The sequence below is a fragment of the Scatophagus argus genome, chromosome 1 (assembly GCF_020382885.2).
Source record: "Scatophagus argus isolate fScaArg1 chromosome 1, fScaArg1.pri, whole genome shotgun sequence".
Taxonomy (NCBI): domain Eukaryota; kingdom Metazoa; phylum Chordata; class Actinopteri; family Scatophagidae; genus Scatophagus; species Scatophagus argus.
Genome location: NC_058493.1, coordinates 16,857,767 through 16,879,556, shown reverse-complemented (window position 1 = coordinate 16,879,556; position 21,790 = coordinate 16,857,767). Strand labels below are relative to the sequence as shown.

General features: G+C 39.2%; 1 protein-coding gene across 12 annotated transcripts in view; it reads right to left on the bottom strand.

Annotated features, from left to right (window-relative positions):
- Positions 1 to 11,310: 11,310 nt before the first annotated feature.
- mical2a (microtubule associated monooxygenase, calponin and LIM domain containing 2a) overlaps positions 11,311 to 21,790 on the bottom strand; it is a 35,091-nt gene continuing 24,611 nt past the window's right edge. For 5 of the 12 annotated variants that reach the window (XM_046387418.1, XM_046387401.1, XM_046387408.1 and 2 more), the window contains 5 exons: positions 21,196 to 21,462; positions 19,410 to 19,517; positions 16,537 to 16,717; positions 16,350 to 16,426; positions 14,420 to 16,247 (listed from right to left, as the gene is read on the bottom strand). In XM_046387418.1, coding sequence (XP_046243374.1) covers positions 15,843 to 16,247; positions 16,350 to 16,426; positions 16,537 to 16,717; positions 19,410 to 19,517; positions 21,196 to 21,462 — 1,038 coding nt within the window. In that variant the 3' untranslated portion in view covers positions 14,420 to 15,842. Of the gene's footprint in view, positions 11,712 to 14,280; positions 14,371 to 14,419; positions 16,248 to 16,349; positions 16,427 to 16,536; positions 16,718 to 19,409; positions 19,518 to 21,081; positions 21,463 to 21,790 lie in introns of those variants that run through there. The other 7 variants (XM_046387448.1, XM_046387459.1, XM_046387437.1 and 4 more) reach the window with 7 other exon arrangements.

Below are 21,790 nucleotides of genomic sequence, written 5' to 3'. Positions count from 1 at the left end.
AACCATATTTTTCTTTCCAAAGATGAATGCAACAATATGTTGCTCCAGCAGCTTCGTGGCAATTCATCAGCTTGACATGTTAAAAATTATTCACCCTGAAAGTCAGAATTCATAAAGCGGCCTTTTATGAGAAGTCCTCAATGTCAGTGCAGGACAGTGGAAGACTGCATTTTGTAGGTTACTGAGCCAAATGATTACAGTTAAATTATAGATATGAATTGCTGATGCTTTCATCACCGTGTTCATTGTGCAGTTATTGTCTTTCACTGCTCGTGCAAGGGGTAAAGGAGTTAACCCACCGAACTGTCTGCGCCAAAACAAGTAGCTCATCCAGCAAGCCCACCATACCATGACGCTGTTCTTGCCGTATTGTGACAGAGTGTGGACACTTAAGGGGTGCGGTGGTGGCTGTATAGGCAGCAAATGAGACAAGACAGATTAATGTGTCAGCAGGGACCAAGCAAATTAACGTGAGACAGAGTGAGAGGATCACATGTCAAATGTGTGCTCCTCTTATCGGAGACAGGTGGAAAAGAGGTCCACACGTCTGAAAATACGTACCCCTCTGTCAGCTTTTTACTACCACAAAACAGAGGCAAACAGATCATTTAAGCACAGTGAAACTTCCCTTATCATTTCAAGATAATTTTGTATTTAATTTTTATTGGAAATATTATATCTTTAAGTCTAGCTGTTATTTTACACTCCCTTTTAAAGCCTATCTGTGTGCAAATTAGCTTGACGAAGGGATAAAAGAAAACAGTAAGATTTGCCACTGTTGGGTAATTAATCTTATCCTTTTTTGTGTATTATTGATCCCACCACAGAATCAGACAGATAACGTTTCTGTGTTTCATTTCCTGGGTTGGATTCAAACAATCTACAACCCAGCAAACGTTTGTATCAAGAATACCGGCTGGTGCTTGATTTACTGTGTGGGAATTTGATTCAATAAATTAAGTTATGTATATATCTAAAATATAGGTACAGAATTGAAATAACGACAGTCCTAAATGCAGATTTTGACACACGGGCCCAGTTCAAGATCATGTTAAAACAACCACCTTAAGACCTGAGCAGTTTTGCTCAGGTGCTCAGGTGGTAATCAAGTCTTGGGAGGATTGACCAATAAGGACCTGTTTTCATAGGCTGAAGTCTAGAACATTCAGACAGTCCTCATAAACATAATATGTAACGTAAACCCCCACACCCACACCTATCAATACAAAAGTAATACCTAGGCCCTGCACGCTGAGATTATCCCTGCATTACTCAGACCCATAGTGCACTTACACTGCACTGTTTGTACACTTTGCCCAGAAATGGTCATTTATTTCCCCAAACTGAGCAAAAGCAGGCTAATGGAACTGACCCTATCATGAAACAGCCTCACAGTTGTTCAGGAATAACTCTGTAATAACAAACACTTTGTGTCTACAGGACAGGCTGTTCGGGGCCGATTTCACAGCCCAATAGTATCCTTTACTTTCTATAACTAATGAATGTAATGGGCCCAACAAAAGGTCACGACCGAGGATGCTTTTCATTGACAGCCTACAGTGTGTAATATGTCTCTCCCCTTGAACCTGCGCAGGTTTGTCCAGATTTCATTTTCATATTTTGTTTTTCTGTTTGTATTTAAACCAGTACATTGGGTTACATTCCCTAACAAGCAAAGATTTCTCTTTACCCACCTTTTGCTTCTGTCGCTCCTTCCAAGTACGTCAGCACAGTAATAATAACATCAAATTTAGCAGACTACCAGCGCACTGAACAAGATGTGCCTCAGAATGTGTCGTGCTGAACATATAAGCGATGTGTAACCTGCATGTAGCCAGTAATGTCTAACTAACAGGTGTATGGATTGTGAACTTCTTGAAACTTCTTTTTTTTTCATGGAGTTGCAATGTAGCATCTCTGCGTGCAGTTTGTATGTACATATGGTCCATCCTTCTGTCACCTGGAAACCATCTTTTCCTCTAAAAAACAGACAAAAGCAGAACAAATTCCAAACCTTTTCTAATCTTTATATTTCTGATTGTATGTGAAGAATTCTCTCACTAAAGCCTTTACTCTGCTGTGCTACTCTTAACATTTACGTTCTTTGTCAGCTGTGATAAAATATGTCACTGGATTTTTTTTTTTTTTTGCAAGCCAATTCGGGAGCTTGGGGACAAGTCGATAATAACAGCTTAATCATTACATGCATGCCTCACAGGACACCAATCAGCTGTTCTGAACCACTGAAGCCACAGTTTTTCCACTGCAGTCTTCATTCCTGACTCCTGGGTAGATAAGGTTGGTCTGTGCTGTAGCATTGCTTTGATTTGAACCTAGTGCTCTAAGCCTAAGGGAGGCCGTGGTGCAATAGAATTAACCTGGTTTAGTTCATTTGACTCCAGATCTGCCCGGCCACTGGCATTGCCTGGTCTGGTCTGGTTCAGCCTGGCCAGCAACCTCCTCTAATCAGATAGCTGCGTAAGGCCAGGTGCTTCCCTGGCTCTCTGCTTTGACTGCTCAGCCAACCACACTGATTGGCTTTGTTCTCAGATAAGAGAAGGAGTAGTGAGGCCTACTTTCTGGTTAAATGAAAAGGATTTTTTTTTTTCATAGAAAAAACATGCACGTTTTTTTCTATGAGGTTTTAGTATGTTGCAGTTTAAGTACAGCTTGAGGAATTTATTCTTATGTGTTGAATAAACAGAAGTCATGGAAGATATAATAAATTACACAATAGGCTGTAGAGTTCTTCTCTATGTTATGAATATATGAATACCCTGTCAACTCGGCTGAATTGGAAGAGCTCACTGTTGAAATGATGAGAAGTCTCAAACCGAATGTGCCTGGAGACGCCCCCTGGTGGCAACTGAGAAACTTGTTTTCTGTTTAATTCAGCTGTTCACTGTCAGACTGGTTTCACAGAAATTTTATCAGGGACTGTGATGAGATTTGTTTTCAGAAAGGTTTTTAAAATTCTGTATATTACATACAATATGACATGTTTTAACATCTTTAAGCTGCTCCACTTCTCTGTCCTCAAGCTTTCAGTTTTCTGTAGCAGACTGACACAATAGCTCAAAAGTCCTCATTTAGTTTGAGTTGAATTAAATATGATAAATAAAAAAGAAACATATCTAAGCTGTATATAGAAACATGTAATTATGTCAGCTGTGTTCATCAGGCTGGACACAGCAGCTAGCAGGCTTCCAAACAGGCTCACAGTGACACAACAGCCCATTTAGTGTTTTCACCTTAGCAATAGTTTTCATTTCCTCTCACTGCCTGAGTGAGCACTGATCTGGAAATACATGTATTCTTTGTATTCTTCAAGGATTATAGACCAACGTCTTTGCTCTTATAATACATAATTTATTACCTATCATAATGATTTTATATTATTAATTTCAATAATTCGGTCTGGATTTAATACATCCACACATAACTCTAGTGAGCAGATTATCTTCCATTGTTGGATTAAGATGTCTTTCTCACTGCAGGCGTATTTTTACAACATTATATCGTCTGATCGGGTTATAAAGAGATTTTCTGTTCCCCAAGTTGCCTCATCATGTTTCCCAGGGACAAATCTGATTTCATATGATTAGACTGCATTGAACCAATTGTTGTCCCATAAAAAAAAAAATAAAAAACAAAAACCCAGAGTGATTCTGATGATGCAGGGATTTTAAATTTGTACAAAAAAAAAAAAAAAAAAATCGAACATTATAAACCAATCATATGACGGTTTTGTTTGATCGGTGAAGTCTGTGGCCAGATGCCTACTGGACATTTAATATGAATGCAGCATGTTGGAAATTAGGACCATTTTTCCAAAGAGCTGATTGATTAGGAGGCAGAGGGTTGCTGCTGCTGTTGGTGCTCCTGTGACTAAAAATATTCTAACCCAAGCTGCCTGAATGACTGTAGATCTGTCGTCTTAAAATCTGTACTAATGAAGTTCTTTGAATGGCTTGATTGTCGTCACTTGTCCAGAGTTGCTCTCAAACCTTCACCAGATTGCATAGGGGGCAAACAGGCCTGTCGATGACACTGTGTCTTTATGTTTGCACTCAGGTTTTCAACACCTTTAGGCCACTTATACAAGATTTCTGTTTATTAAATACAGCTCAGTCTATTCTACCATCCAGGCTGTATGAAAAACTTCTCCTGCTGAGAGTCCAAATGTCCATGTGTCGGTGGACTTCTTGCAGGGAAGGAAGAAGGAGCTCAGATTAAAGTTCTCGAAGTCTCTGGTTAAGAATCATGTGCCCCACAGGGATGCATTTTGTCTCTGCTGTTATGCTCACTCTACACAAACGAGTGTATTTCCCACTCCCACTTTCTTAAGTTGCTTAATTTGCCAATGAAACCTCATTGGTCGGACGTACTTCTAACAGTTATAAAACAGCCTACAGAAACGAGGTTTCATTCCTGGTGGACTGGTGTGCAGTCAATAACTTGAGATGAATGTTTCCAAAACAAAGAAAGCAGTGGCGGACTTCCTTAAAATGAGTTATAACATATTTATAAAAGTTATTTATAGACAGGAAATTAGGTGGACAAAGCAGGGACTTTTCTTTTCAAAGTTTTATATCGCAGGAGGGATACAGTTTTACTACGCTGGTGTCGAGAACATCCTCACCTTCTGATTAACCGGATGGTATGGAAACACCAGGAAATGTCTGGACAAAATGGTGCAAAACTGCATAATAAAAAAATAAAAAATAAATCATAGGCCAGGAGCTGCTGTCCCTTGGTGAAATCTATACACAATTAGACTATGCTAAAGTATGTAGGGACAAAAGACTCCAAGAATCACATCAAAACATATAAGCAGCCCACCTCCCAACGAGTCAGCTCTGGAAATATTAAGTGGCCATTCCTTCATGGTCCTAATACGGACAAACTGATTGCCTTCAAATCAAAGTGACCAGTAATGAACAGGAGTGTAAAAAGCCTGTTGGCATGATGACAGTCTCTTTCCTGCCCGCGATGATTTCTTTTATGGAAACTATAATGAATGTCTGTAGTACAACCAGGTACCCACCACTCTGACCATTAAATAGGATTCCATTAAATAGCAGGTAGGCCTGTGGTGGACCATCAATAGTCCTAATGAATGAAAATTTGTGTTGCTTGGTGAATTATGCAGAAATGTTCTGCAGTGATTGGTTGGCTGTAGCCTATCCCATTCAATATTTGGTCAGTACAGACTTGTTAAACATGAGGTCACTTTGTTTCTGTTCTTGTGTTTCTTTCTGCAGACATTAGTAATGCATTTATTGTTCCATGTTAATTTTATTTTTATAATTTTATTATTTAGTATAATTATTATTATTATACTACTAATCAGGGATCTTTTTATGCAAATAAATGTAGAAATTTAGACTGTAGTTGTCTTTCTATAGTATATATATATTTAACCCTACTACCTCATGCTTTGTGTCGCTGTGTTCTCCACTGGAGTATAATATTCATCTGATGATTTTGCATGGAGCTGGTTAGTTTACGCAGATGCCTTGAGAACTTTTTGGGTTCATGGACTCCAGCGTCTGTGGAAGGAGAATGTGCATTCTATCATATTCTTTTCGGGACCAGAATTGATACTACGTGTAATTACAACTACATCAATTGATGAACTAAAGATCTGAAAATGAAAGGCATAATATGTAACCTGGAATATCTCGGTTGGTGTTCGTAAACACGTAATTCAAAGAGCAACCTTGCACTGTTTTTGGCTGGGTGTTACACGGTGCTCCACAAATGAAATGTGACAAAACAAAAAAAAAAAAAAAAGAAAATGCCGACAGAGGGCTGTGTCTCTGCAGATACAGACACAACCACACACCTCTAGAGAGCCATAAGTGATGATTGAGAGAAATTACTATTGGATAGGCCCATACATTGTCTTTTTTTTTTGTTTTAATTTGAAAACTGCTGGAAATTATGCTTTTAAATGACCCTTTGCAATTTGAAAGACAATGTGAAAAAATGGAGTGAAGTAGTTGAAGAATAGTTCATACTCTTACAAGCACTCTGCAGCTCAGTATGTGGAGGTTGCAAAGGACAATATGGGAGAAATGGTTCACTTGATGAAATTAATTTAGAACTAAATCTGCAGAGTGTGCTGTTTCAATTGTTTCAGTGTGCTGCTGTAGCTGTTCGGTGTCTTTATTACAGTCGGACACAGTCTGCATACCTGCTAGTTGCCTACAAATCTCTTTATCTCTCTGGCAGCTTAGTTTTTGATTCAATTGAAGCTTCTGCCAGCATGATACAGACATTAAAGACAGATTATTGCATAACCAGTGTTTAAAATGCGATTATAACCAGATGAGCATACAGATAGTGTCTGAGGTGCAGGATTTTGCGATATCACACACATGCATCCTTTTAGAACAGAAAAAAGAATCATCAAATTTCTGCCATCTGGCGAAAAACCATCGTTGGATGTGCAATATGATACAAACCGCAGAAACTGTGATATATGTTTAAAATAAAGGCTTTGAATAATTGGAGGAGAGTTGTTTAACACACATTTTCAGCAATGAAACAGATTTCATTTCAAATAAGAACAAAAATAGAAACTACAAATGTGTGTGTTCAAATACATAAAGAGCAAAGAGTGGGATTAAAGTGGAGAACTTGGATAACGTGTGATAGAGTCTCCAGCTCTGAAGCATTGGCACAAATCAATAACAAACACACACAAGTTCCTGAACCTCCAACTGACATAAACTACTCAAGCTCAGCGTTGGCCTTGCCAGACTTACCTTTTCATGGGTGTTTTTGTTAACTGCTGTTGTCCTATATAAAAGACAGACATGGATGTGGTCTTATCATGTGCAGAGAGGCTCATTCGATATGAATACAGCGTTATATAAAGGCAGATACAGGAGTGTAATTACACCTAATGGCTGGAAATGTTCCTGTTTAAGACATCTTGGTGTATGATGTCTGATTATGGGTGATCATTTTCTGCTTTTTTTGGGGAGGTGGGGGGAGAAAAAGCATAGCTCCCAGGTCCTGCGCTTTACCGATGATAGTTGTTCGGAACAATGGGCTATTGAAATGCATTGTCGCTATCCCAGCTTAAATGTCAGAGGATAAGACTGGGAAGAAATCCAGGGCTCAGTTTATAGTAGGCTAGCAAGCTCAATCGAAACAACGAGCAGCAGGTATGATGCTATGGGCTGGAACTCCATCATATATACCAAATAACAAAATACATAAACACTGTAATATATGAAGTGATCCTTCATCTCATTGCTGCAGTCAAATTCTAATGATTATTTTTAAAGCAGAACTGTCACATATGCTGTCACAAAGCCCCTCAAATGAGAGCGAATGCCACACAGAAAAAAACGCAGTCGTCGAAACATCAGTAACAGAAATACACTACTGTAATCACACAACACTGACACATCGTCACCTTTATATACCAGTTGCTCTTTTAAAAAACCGAGCCATTACAGAGCAACATTGTCAGTCATTAAGCATCATGTTTTGGACACCTGGTAAATCTAAGTCCAATATTTACTCTCCTTTCAGCTCTGTTTTTGATTTACATCAACTATGAGAACAGCAGGGAAATATTCATCTGTTTAGCTGCTAATTGCTCCGCTATGGCAGTAATTGTGTCCATCTGCTCTTTGATGCTGAGCAGGTAACGTACAGTGTGCGTAAAGTAAAAACAACACAGTGAGAGGGTTGAGACTGAACCAAAACAGCAAAGAACGAGTTAAAACTCCGAGAAGCAGAATGCAGCTGCAGAATCGAAGCTACAGATCTCCTCAATTAGCTTCGCTGTTCGCATACTTGCATAGTGAAAGATTATAGGGAACTATTCTAAACACTGATGGTGTCATTATCCTGCTGCCGTTGCATTGTGTAATCATCGTTTACTTCATAACATGTAAAAAGAGCGAAAGGCCGAACAATAAAACAAACCTGAAGGTGTGGAGTTAGAAAGAGATGAGCTTATCAGACCTCTGTGGATGTGAATCTCTGGTCAAGTTGCATTGTGGGTGATTTAGGTGCCATGTTTTGACAAGGTAGAACAATTAATGGGAAAAAAGACAGAATCTGACTGGGTTATGTTGATTTTTTTAATGATGAGAGGGGGATAAATCGGGGTTAAAACAATGAAAGAGCAGCACCTTCAGCATTTCTGAAGCCATCAGGTCAGACTGTGGTTGTGACTGTGTGGCAATCAAGATGCACTGTGGGTGATGTAGTCACTATGTTCCCACAAGGAAGAAGAAAACTACTACCTGATTATGCTGCATAAATTTTCAAAACTGAGTCTGATGACGTGTTCAGAGTGCGATGCTTAGTCAGACATTCACATGCTCACACGGTGTTGCTCTGTTAATGCAGCCAGGAGGAGTCTACGGTGGCAGGTTTTTGGCCACTTTTCATTGCATTTCCATCAGGACAGGAATAAACATTTTTGTGTTTAAACTTGGTCCAACAACACATCGTACCACCAGTTAATCCAAACCATAAGACGTGAGGGTTAGCAGAGATCAGAGGAGGGCAGACTGGAGATTTGAAGGGGCTGCTGAAAGCTAGAGAACACGCTGGCAGGAGGCCGATGAGTATAGGAAGTAAACTGGCACATCACTAACAGGCAGGTAACATGATTCACAGGCAGGAAATCAGCGGACAAAATCAGGTTGACAATGAGTGAGTGAGACACTGACTTCAATGAACCACGAAGCAATGAGAAGCAACTGACAACGAGGAAGAAGGCAGAACTGCTGGGGCTGAGTATGAAATCACTGCCTCATTCATTCCACGCTCAGCAGTCAGATTTAGCCAGTGAAGGAAGAAGTATTCTTTATTCATAATGGGAGAATAGGCTACGTCACTGCAGACAAGCCCTGGTTACGGCTGATTTTCAAGATCCTCTCCACACGTGCGAAATCGGCTCAATCTTAAATACGCAAATATTCAAATGGTTTATGTAGAAAAAAAAATGTGTGATTTCCACATTAAAATCTTTTAAATGGCCCACATTCCTTCTCATTCAATAAAAATTCCAGAGTGTGGAACTATTTTTCATTTCCAAAGTTTAACTGCAAGACACAGGACGTCTCCTGCTTCACTGTCAGGACGACCGTTCCCAGGGCAGGTGCAGCGGCGAAGGTTTCGGGTCTCCACATCGCACTTGTGTAAGCTGAATATTGGATCAGGACATGGTTTTCAAACTGTTTATAATGTCACAAATCATGCTCAGAGGGCCACCTCTTAACATCAGATTTTTAGTGGGCACAGAGAAACTTCACACTTTGAGCAAACTATACCCAATCATTATTATTACTATTATTGTACTGTTATTTCAACTGGTACCATAGATGTCAGATTTCCCTTTTCCTGCCTGACTGACAGACAGGCTTTCAGCGCCAGATCTTAAATGTGATATTATAATCTTTTAAGTTTTAAAAAATGGCTGCCTTTTCTTACGTTTGTCAGTATGAGGCAGGGAGCTTGTGTATGTAAAGATCCTGTTGCTACTGGCTTTTTCTTTTTCCTTTTTGTTGTACCATGTTTGCTTTCATGTTATATAGCATCACTGGGTTGTTCTCAAATAACTGATTAAAGTTTGGATATCAACTTATCGTACCTTTTTAAGTGCAAAATATTGTAAATAGGTAGGGAAAAGATTAACCTTAAATGGCAGCTGTTGTGAGGAGGATATTTTTCTCCTCGGAGGAAATGTAAATATAAATGCTCAAACAGAATATGGATTATTTACTCCAGCAGCTCAGCGAGTGTCTCCTCCTTTCAAGAGATTTGTGTTTGACTGTTTCAAAGGATTATTTGGGTGAAAGTACTAAAATAATGACATTATATTTTTAGATTCATCTTGTCCCAGCTTTTCCATTTTTTCATCAACTTTCACAGCTTCTGTAATTTCACTGCAATTTCAGGCTCTGATTGCTCTGTTGCCTGAATGCTAATCATCACTACCGTATGATTTGTTTTCTATTCTGCTCTTTTTGCTTTTAAAGAAAAGGTCATTTAATAAAAAAGAAGAAAGGAAAAGTTACAAGAGGTCAGTACACAGATGGCACTCCAAACAAAGTGAAGGGGCTTGTGCTTCCACAGAAGTGTGATTTAGAAAAACACACAAAAAGAAGAAGAAAAATTCTGTGCCTTGAGAAAATCTCGCCTGAAATTAATCACCAGCTTTGTATTGAAATTCCCTCTCAAAATTACTTGAAAAATTTAGCCCATCATGTTATTAACTGTAACCACCAAGCTGGTTTTGGTTTGACATACCAACAAAAGCATTATAATTAAACACTGATTGAATGAAGTCTCTACACTGAGCTCCTTCAAATATCTCCTTCAAAGCGTCGCCACATAATCACAAACATTCCTGCTAATGACAAAACTCTCTTCCTGTATCATTTGGCTTACCACTAGCTGTGTTACTGTCCTTTTGTTGTTATCACTGTCAAGCTTTGTCATTTATCATTAAAACATGTTTGGTTAAACACTCAAACATATTCACTCATTTCGATTTACTGCAAGGAAAGAGCATGAAATGTCATAAAAAAAAAAAAGTTATAAAATTATTTCATTCATTGAATATATTTTTGAAGGCTTCAAATAATTGTTAAAGATTTTACCTCCAGCTATGAGTTTCGGTGTTAAAGTGAGTCAAACACTCAGAGGTCAACTGACTGACTAAAATATTTAATTTCATTCAAGTTAAAGGATCTCTGACTGTCAGTGAACCTTCAGAGTGTCGAAAAGTCTGTACCGTAGCTTCAGAGCCAGAACCATCCAGAAATAAACCAAAAATGTGTTTAAACCTGCTCAAAATGACCTTTCAGTTGTTATTTACTGGCGCATAGGCTACTGCTATTATTTTATTTTATTCAATATCTTAGCATCTTCATACCTTTACTATCAACCATTAATGATTAAGATGGGAGAAGTAACATTCAGACTGTGTACCACCCAGCTGAAAGGGTTTCTGGTCTTTCTACTCTTTCTACACCTGAAAGTTTAATTAAACAAGACAGACTTTCATATGGATCATGACCTTCTTTAGTTCACACTCACTCAAGTACACGCATTTCTGCAAAGCTTATTCCAACAGTTAACTTTTGTACTGAGAGATTTTTTTCTTCTTCTTGCAAGTCATTGAAGGCACACTTTAAGTGCATTCCTCTGCAGAGTCGAATACATCAGGAAAGGGTTTTTTATACTTTTAAAAGTAAAGAGGAGGCAGGTCAGTTCAACTTATTATGTAGTTTATTGACCCGATTTTAGCTCACAGAAATACAGAGATGAGCTAAATGGTGTTTTCAGAATTCAAAAACACAATGCCAGTAAGTAAGTTTGTAGGTTGTAGTTCAGAAAATTTACTTTTAACAACCATTTATAGTAAACCTTATGTTTTTTTCTGAAAGAGAGAGGGAGAGGGAGAGAGAGAGAGAGACTTGTGCTGGTGAGCATTTTCTGATCTTTTACTTATTACTGTCAAAGTAATAAGTCAGTAAAGCAAAACCGGTCATTCAAAAATATTAAAGCATTTTATATCTGTGAACAGTAACGTCATATACATTTTGTGATTAAAAAGCAATATGGCAGCAAAAACAATCTGTTAAGGGATCCAACAAAAACACACACAAAATTATTCTTTAATTCTCAGCCTCGGTGGGTGAAGTGATACCTCACTTGCGTGGCAGCTTCTAAATGAAAAAACAAAAGGAAACAAACATTGTAAAACCTTCAACATCGAGAAATGTAAACATCAGATCCATCTGAATTGCTATGGATCTTAGCGGAGAGACGTGTATGTATTATGAATTCATGAAAAGGTTGAGGAGAAAAGGAACACGAACTTGTTCAGGTAGTTGATGTAGGAACGATGAGAAAGTTTTAGCTCACTTTACTTTGTTTTCAGTGTGTTGTCTTCAGATTTTGCCTTTTTAAAAGTTTTAAAATGTTTCACTGACACATTGTTGGGAAATGAACCACTGCAAACAGCAATGTCTGGTTTAAATTTGCGTCAGAGAGATTCAAAGTGTGCGCCCATGTGTCTTTATCCCAGACTTAGAACAATGCTGATTAAAATACAGTTTATTTACTGGTACACACTCATCCACTGTGATGTATTAGTTTGCCATGCTGTTGTTTTACATATCTCTGTCAAGACAAAGGTAGAATTTATTATCATAGAAGAGAAGAATAATTCCCAATTGAATTTGTTTAGTTTAAACAGTGAGAATTTTAAATGGTGGGTATCATATGCTGAAAGTGTAATTCTCAAAGGAACTACAGAAGTTTCAACAGAATACAAACTGGAGTCTTTTTTAGAAGTAGAAACAACAACAGAATCATTTAAGTCAATAGAGATCAATAGTCCTAAGTGCATTCCTGACAAGACAAAAGTATTTTTTCATGTTTTTTCATGTTGTTACTTAAGAGGAGGCGGAGAAATGCCAGCAATGTGTTTTATTAGCCAGATATTAGTCTTGTTGTGCAGTGAAAATAAAAAGTTACAGAGATCAGTGCACATGCTGAAAGAGAAGGTTTCTCTAAATGCCGCTATGTTGAACCTTTGTGAGGAAACATTAAGCAGTTCTTTACTGCTATTGTTAGATCATCACAGAAATGCAACTTGCAACAATACAAATGCAACAAAACATTTTTAAACCTTTGTTTACTCGACAAAGTGTCACGGAGGACAACAAACTCCTTTTCACACCTGGAAGCCACAAGCACAGTCTGACCTGATGGCTTCAGAGAAGCTGGAGGTTTGAAGGGTACTTGCTCCAAGGCTCCTGGTGATAAGAGAGATGGGCAAGTGCTGCTCTTTCATTGTTCGGGCCCAAATTGTTTTCCCCATTCATTTTTCTACCTTGTCAAAACATGGCACCTTAATCACCCACAATGCAACTTGATCAGAGATTCAGGTGTGTTCAGCTGGTAGCAGCTAATGTTGCCTCGAGCTGCTAGCTTCAGGCAGAGACGGAGAACTGACCACAGAGGTCTGAAAAGCTCATCTCTTTCTAACTTTGGTCTTCAGCCCTAAGTGACTCGAGTGACATCACTTGAGGTAAGTGATCAGACTTGCCTCTGGAGCCACAAAAAGCTTTATACATTTTTTTTTCCCACATACGCAGCAGTGGCCTTCTGTCCAAGATCTGCAGACCAGCTTTTATTTTTAAACTCAGTGTGGTTCCTCTTGAAGTGAAATTTGAAAAACAGTGAAAATATCCTTTAAATTCCAGCGCCTCACTCATTTTATAATGCAAAGGTTTTAAGCCATCTGCCTCATTCTGCCTTAAAATTAGTTTTCATTTATTTTTGGTTGACTCCAAACCCACTTAACTTTGTCAAACAGATGGCTGCCAGACTGAGTTATGAGCAATACTCCAGAGGATGTTAGACTTCCATTTACTGCTTCAGTTGAAGTGTAGTTTGGATTATGTGAGGGTCAGGAAATCTCCTGTTTATTTACACTTATTATGCTGTAATCTGTAGTACCCCTCCAGACTTGTAAACAGATGTGTAAAATCAGTGGAGTTTCCTTTTAAAATGCACTGTAAACTGATAATGCAGCAAAATGTTGGTAATCTGTGGAATCTGACAGCTGAATCTTGACCTTGGAAACAGTAGCTGACAAAACATCATGACAAGGTCCATTTCGTACAGGGGCTGTTCTGGAGCATTCTGGAGAATTCTTCTAAGCACTTTACAGATCTATGATGGCTTTAAATTGAGTAGTTTCTTAAAGAGATTTTTAAACATCTACAATCCAACTTTGCAAGCCCGTTTGCTTAGGAAGATGATGCATTACAGTCAAAAACTCAACAACTCCTGAATGGAGCTTGTGGACTTTAGTTAACTATCGGTTAATAGTTACACAAGAGATGCTCTGAGAGGGAATAAAACCTGGTCTGAACTCTACTTGGTTTCTTCTCTTTACTAATTTGAACAAACCCAATAATCAGACCTAACTCCAAATTCTTCCACTTCATTATTCATATTACATGTCATGTTGAACCACTCAACATGACATACGGGCAGCAAATCAGAAGTCTTGAACCAGGCTTTGTTAGCTCATTCACAAAGCAGCCCTCGGATCAAAGACGAACACTGAAGCTTGTCATCAGCCGTGAGTTTAGTCAAACAGTGTCACTATAAACAAACTTCAGCACTGTAAATGTTGTTAAGTCAAACCAGACACTCTGGGTCAATTATTTATCGTCAGAGTCACGTCACACACGACCAAGTGACCATGCACGTGATCACCTTCAAAATGTCATTTGTCCTAACCATCCAGCTGGATCACACACTTCATAAAAGACTTCAGCTGAATGAATGGAAAAAGAGAAAAGGGATCTAAAACACAGAGAACATGCAGACATAAATGACAACAATTGAAAGCACAGAAGTAGAAAACGTTTATGAAAACAAAATACTGACATTCATGATGAAAACAATGTTGGTATGTCAGCACCATTGTACATGTTGAATGATTTTCATCCTGTTTAGACAGATTTCTAGAAAAAAAAAAGAAGTTACACAAGTCCAGTCTGCATAGAAAAAAATAATTTGGTACTTCAAAACACTTTAGTATTCCACCTCTTTACTGCACAGTAAACCAGGTATTTAACTCATATTACATCCAGCAGATACAGTAATCCAGCATGTATTATTAGGTAGCTGAAAACAAAAGAGAAACATCATGTTGCATATCCAGCAAAGAATGCCGAAAACACTTAAAATAAAAGCTAAGAGTTTTTGCAAATATCATTTTCAAATATTTCCTAAAAAAAACCCAGATACTTTGAAACTCTAAAGTGCTTCACAAATATCAGATGGTGTATCTGAACAGGAAGCAACTGTGTAGCTTCCAGTCAAAGAGGTTTGCAGTTGATCTTCCAACAACATGCTTTAAAAGTATGGCAAGAGTGGCAAGCACATTCAAACACATCACAGCATGCTCACCAACCTCTGTTGTCTACAGTGAATCTGAAATTATCTCATAAAGCAATGGTTAAAACATAACTGTAATGTTACACAGGGAGAGACAGGGCAGGGTATCTCACTATGCCCTCATGGGTTTGCTGAGAGTCAACAGTAGATGGCAGCAAAGTAGAATTAAATACTGAGAAAGAAAATCACCAGCCCACAGCATCAAAAGAGATTCTTTGGCTTTATCCGTAGAAAAATCAGTAAAAACAGTTTATGAAAGCAAACTGAGTCATCATATGGCAGGAGCACATATGTATAGTCAAAAGAAAACCTGGCTGGTGTAACATGAGAACAGACTTTTATCTAGTGTGATAGTTTACTGTGGCCTCTACAAGGCACTTCTCAAACATAAAGTGCATCAAGTTAGTCAGTCATGACCTGAGTTAAGCTATTTTAACCGCAGGATCATTTTCCATTTTCTGAGACATTTGGTTGAATTCTACAGCAATGATGACTGGACATGTCAGCAGTCGCACGTCTTTAAAGCACTGACTGCGTTTTAAAAATTGTTTAACTACAAGTGGTGTTCAGTTTCCCTCAAATCCACTATAAAACTACTTGGTGCAGCTTTCATTATGACAAACTTTTTCAGCCTGGTGTAGTAAACTGCAAACAACTGAATGAGCAACCCACAGTGTCTCTTCTTTGGCTGATGCACAAGAACGGAGGACACGCTGAGAGCAGATCTACCTACAGTATCATCATAAAAGGCAAGTAAACATTGACAAGGTGCTTGTGCACGGCTGCAAATGATATTAAGAGGAGAACACTCCAGCGTCATTCAGCCACAATTGGCATCCGGAGTCAAATATCAACAGCCGGGGCCTAACGAGTATCTAAATGAGCCTGTGGCCGATATGCTCCTGCAGCCACAGCAGTAGAGGCTGTACAGAGCTGGGCCCATCAGGCACAGCCTCTGTGTATATCTGCAGCAGTACCTCTTGTAAAACGAACAGCAAGGGCAAGCTCATGCTCAGTAACTCATACAGGGATGCATAGTCCTGGGCATTGTCCCTCAGGTGGCTGGCGAGGGCCTGTGCTGTACTACGCATGCGGTGGCACAGATACCAGGGGGCGCCACACACAGCGCGCGTCACGCTCAGGGGCCAGCTCAGGCGTTTCCTTATGAACGAGCTGAAGGTACCTGCTGAGGGTTCATTCTGCAGGTCTGCCGTGCCGCTGGACTCGGAGCTCTGTCCACCATCAGCACATCGCTCTTGAGCTCCGGCTCCATAACGAGTCTAAGACAAGAGGATGTGATGGACAGGCAAAAAGGTTAGATGTTCATATGCTGTGGCTACAGAAAATATTGCTGGATATTGTTAGAAAGGCAAAGCACTCACAGAACGCAGAGACAAATTCCTCCGTAGGTTTGTGCCATTGTTGCGTTGATCAAAATGAAGTTTGCAGTACAATTTCCCTGCAAGTTTACAGCAAACATCATGTACATAAGCAGCCAATTGAATGCGGAACTTTTTTAGCAATATATGGAACAAGTTATGTCGACAGCTGTCATTTGAAGATACACACCATGTTCGGAGTCAAAGGCATGTGCTCCCTGTCGCAGGGCAGAGCTGCAGGTAGAACAGCGAAAACACTCCCTGTGGAAGTAGAGCCCCTCGGCGCAGACCCTCTCCACCATGTAAACACGCCTCTCGCACAAGTGACATTTGTCACCGGATGAGGGGAACGTCCTTCGTACAGAGCCGCTCTGGGAAACACAGCACAGGTAGAGTGATGAACAGTGAACTCATGATGTCACACATCTGTCAGACGCATTCATGTATCAGTTAAAGAAAATTTAAAAAGTCCAACAATATCCTCAAAACATTCTTTTATACCAAAACCTGTTTTGATATTCAGTGTGTTTAGTCTTGTCTTTATCTCTTTTGCTGTTTTAAGCTTTATCTCAAGGTCAAAACACAACAGTCAGAAACGTATTGGTGAGGCCAAGGCTGTTCTCAACACAGAAGCTGAGAATGCAGTCGGGCCACATTACCTTTTGCTACACATTTAAACTGTGAGCTCAGCTAGGTTGAAACAGAGATGGGTATTACATGCAGGAGGAGTGACATTGTGAAAGGTTGAGCACAAGATGAAGAGCACACCTCTATTAATGAATGTTTTCCACCCAGAGCAATTATTTTCTTGTCAATTCACTTCCTGAATGTCTTATTGTGTAGGAATCATCTGGGACAAATTTTAAGAGACTGTTGAGTTGTGGGTGAGCTGCTTGAGACTAAAGGGTAAGGGTGACCACTTTCCTTTCTTTAAAACCTACAGCCTCAGACTCCTTAGGCAACTAACATTCAGCCAACATTAAAACCTAGTTAAGGAAAGCAAGGAAGGTAATTCTAGATAATCTCAAGGTTACATAGATAAACACACAAGGTTCAGTGAGAAATGAATCATGGATTATCACGTGTGGTGGGAGTTTCTCTTTATATTAAACTAGTGTAAGTCCTGCTATAGCATCTGGCTGGTGAGTTGGAGCTGGTTGTTTGGGATGGGTGGAGCAGTACAACCCACAAAGTGCCACCGCAAGAGCACACACGCACACACACACGTCTCGTCTGTGAGGAGTGCTGTTAATTAAAAGCACAAGGGGCAGAAACAGGAGCTCAAAGCACAGCACATAGAGAGCAGAAGCCTTAGCAAAGCAGCATAAATCTGGCTGTTACCGTTAAGAAAATAAATGACAAAAAAAAAAAGTCAATCTTGGGCTGTGATGCCTGTTTTTGAAGCTCTTTTAGAGCAGTTCCTCTTCTATCTGGAGGATTTCTGCTTTTGGGATGATATGTTGAGCTTTCACTACAAGAGCAAACATGATGTCATGAACATGAAATCTTCTTGCCAGTTTATTAGGTGCACCAAGATGAAGCAGCCTCGTACAAAAGCCTTGCAATAAATTGTACCTTCATTAAGTTTCAGCTTTATAAACCTTATGGTTGCTGGTCTTGAGGTTGTTATTTGTGATTTAAATTTCATTTTGTTATATTGACAAAATACAAGCTAGTATGTCTAATAAACTGTAATCAATCACTTGAAAAAAATAAATATTTAATGCAAGACATCATGTAGATTTGTGCTGTATATTAGTGACTACTTCTGCATTAAAAATACTTCAATTAAATAACCATTTAGACAGATCATGAGAGTTTACATTAGAGGTTGATAATTTAGATTTTCTTCCTCTGGTACTGTGCTCTGATATAAAGCATATTGTAGCTGATATCTTGGTCTGAAACCATTACAGCTGGTATAGTAATAATGAAATGGTTAAAGTGAGTGTACAGCACGGCACTGCATGGACACCAGTCGTGACTAGTAACAAAAAGAGGCTAAAACATGTAAAATCGAGTGTATGGTAAGTAGATATTTAGGCAAGTAAAACAATCCTATAATCAGACAAGATTATGAATAATTGGGTAATTATACAAACTCTGGGTTATATTCAGTTACATTTTTTGACATTCAGTGCCAACACTTAAAAGTCATTAAATCTACAATGTGGCGAGAGAAAGGTTGTGGTTTTGCAAATGATCTAGGATCAAGGAAAAATAAAAAAGACAAGAAAGAAAAAGAAAAGAAATGAAAAGAAAAGGCTCTTTGAACATGAACTCCAAACAAATGTTGGCTACCTATGGGCCAAAGACTTCCTGACTGCAGAATTGTCCAATATGAAAGTAACTCAAAATGGCAGTGATTAAAAGTATAGTTGAAAACTGTCCTGACATTAATTTTGAACCTGCAGCTTCCCAACTATGAAACATCTGAGAGTAAATTTCCTTTAAGGAACAGTTCACCCAAAAATAATTTTGCAGGAATTCTGCAAAATGCTGTGAAGATCCTATACTACAGTTAGCAAACAACTGCATATTTACACATCCAGCAGTTATGGACCAATATTACCAATCAATTTATGCTCCTGCTTCTTCAATATTCACTATTTTAGCTCTGTTTTAGTCTGATGGTGAGCAGGGAGTGTACCATGGATTTTTCAGTGAAAACGACTCTGTGAGAGCGGTGAGAGGGAATCAAAACAGTGAAGTAACAGCTGGTTGCTAAATGGTGAGCTGAAAGTCACTATAAAGCTCTGTAAAGACAAGGGAAGCTGCAGATTCAGGTAATAATTCTCTGTGGGTTCATCACTATGAGTGGCGCCATTCACATTTTGTCACTGTTTTTATATTGTCTTTTGATTGTTATTATAAAAATATTACATAGGCAATTAAAGTATTACCTTGATTTTAAGGGTTGTACAAAACACTGGAGGAGGGAGAAAATAGTCCGCACGCAACAAACATGACGTGTTTTCACATGCAAACAAACACACTGTGAGGGGCAGGTGGAGCAACACACAAGGCCAGGGTGGGATCACAGACCAAGCTTGAAGTAGTCACCTTGAGTACAGCTGAGCTGTCTCCTGAGAACAGCCCACTGAGGTGAACGGCTTTTTCCTTTATACTCTTTGTGTGAAACTCTCTAGCCTGTTGAGTCTGAGCTTTTTTCTGCAGGATGACACGGAGTACAGGAACAAAAGGAAATCCATCAGTCTCTTCTCCTCAGTACAATGAGACACATTCTCCCACCAACAAATGTGGAGCTTTCTGTGTGCAGACATAATTAGGTAGACTAATAACCATTTAATACGCACTACACAGCTAAATGATGAAAGACCTTTCTGTTCTACTTTCCTAATAAGAAGTAGGCTTTGACAGCTAAGTGTGTATTGTCAGAAGGAGAACAATAATGTCACTGTGTCAGACAAAGGCTGCCTTATTAAATTAATTTCACACCCCACTTGATGTGGTTACTCATAATGTACTGGAACAGAAAACTGAGACAGACACACAGACTAGGAAGAGAAGTCAGAGAGCTTTGGTTCAGCCAAAAATTAGGTAATTAAATCATATATGGAAGTATTGAGCGTTCAAGGCTTAAGTGAGTCAAATTTGAACATGAAAGCACATTCATTAAAAGAATAATCATTAGTTAGATTATGAAAGATGCCTGTATACAAAGAGGGGCTATCCACACACTGATAATACAGAGGCGGATAAAATAATAAAGACAGCAGATTTGAATTTGAAATTGTTCACTTGCTCGTGTTGTTATTCTATCCTATCAGCATCAGTCAAGTCAACAGCCTAGCATGTCTGCCTGGCAGTGACAGGACTCTGGGAAGTCACTGCACCCGGCTGATGTTGGCCAAAACATAGTTAAAGCACGTAACTCTACTGAAATCTGCAAAATGTTGTTTGTCATATGGATTAAACATAAAGAGTCAGACTGTGTTTATGGCAGGTGTGTATTCGAACTCCCAGCACACTTGCCAAAATGTTGAACTATTCCTTTACTGATAATAACACTGATAACACTGTTAGCCTACAGTGTATGCGAGTAAGAGGCCTGAAAATCAACACCGAGAAAGTTGGAAAAAAAGCTATTTAATTCAAGTTCAAGTGCGTCTATTAAAAAAGAGAAATTATTTAATATGTGGGGGAAAACAACTGTAACTCATGAAAATGCCAAACACAGACAAGTTTCTCTGACAAAGAGCAACAGCGGTCATGATTTAAAGCTAATCAAGATGAGTGTAAAAGACAAATTGTTGAGGCTGGCCAATAGTAGTAAAATAACCAAGTTATTTTGATTGTTTAAATTACTAATACTCAGGTGCATTTGACTGTATGACATCTGACACATCACCAAAACAAAGGAGACATGTGAGATATCAGAGTAGCACTTACTTCAGCAGTGCACTAAATTACTTGATAAGCTGAACATTTTTGCAGTGCTGATCTGAGTCAACATGGGCAGATCTTTGGAAAAATCTAAACAATCTAAATAGCTTATTTGCAGATATAAGCCAGTGGCAGCAGCCTAGCCCTGGGTGACCTGTTCCACCCGGACCCGGACCAACCAATAATCTTCCTGTGTGCCTGTCTCAGCTCGTGCCAGGTTTGTAGGCCTGCTCTTGTCCTTTCTGTCAGACTGGATAATTTAAGGTCTGACTTCTGACTACACATTACACAAGCCTAAATGTATAATCAGGGTATAATGTATAATCACCATTCACTCCGGGTCCGTTTTTTGGGGATCAGAACATGAAACAATCGGAGAGAGAGGAGAGAGACGTAAACAGAAGAAAGAAGTTAAAGATAGGAAAGAGGAGACAGTGATCACCTCAGAGATGTGTTCATCCACCTCCCTGAGGCGCTGGAGGACTCTTGACATGAAATGAATTGCTGAGTGGCAGGACGGAGACGAAGCAGGGGGGGCTGTAGTCTCAGGGTGAGGCTGGAGTTTGGCCACATGGTGTGTTTGCTCAACATGTCTGAGCTTCACTACAGAAAATGGATGCTGGGATTGAGGCTGGAGTTGGGGTTTGGGCAGAGTCTTTGGAGGCAGGTGGATTAAGTGTTCTGCTGCTTTTCTGATACTGAATTCAAACTGAAAGGGATAATATAGAGCAGCACATGTGTGAGCAAAGGTATAACTTATTTTTCATTTACTCAGAGCTGTTTTACTTAGCTGTCTATCATTTAAAGAACCATACAGGTGGTTTTGTGTTTCAGCCCATTACCTACACAATTACTTAACAGTCACTGACAAACTATGCCAGCACAGCATGAAAATCAACATGCATAGGTAACCCATTACTGTGAATGTTCTGTCTGCTTTATTTTTTTGCCAAAGTTACATAATCATCATCACATGGTAATGCAGTTGCGAACAGGAACTGTTTTTAAATTTTTCTTCTTAGGGCAGTCACGAACTC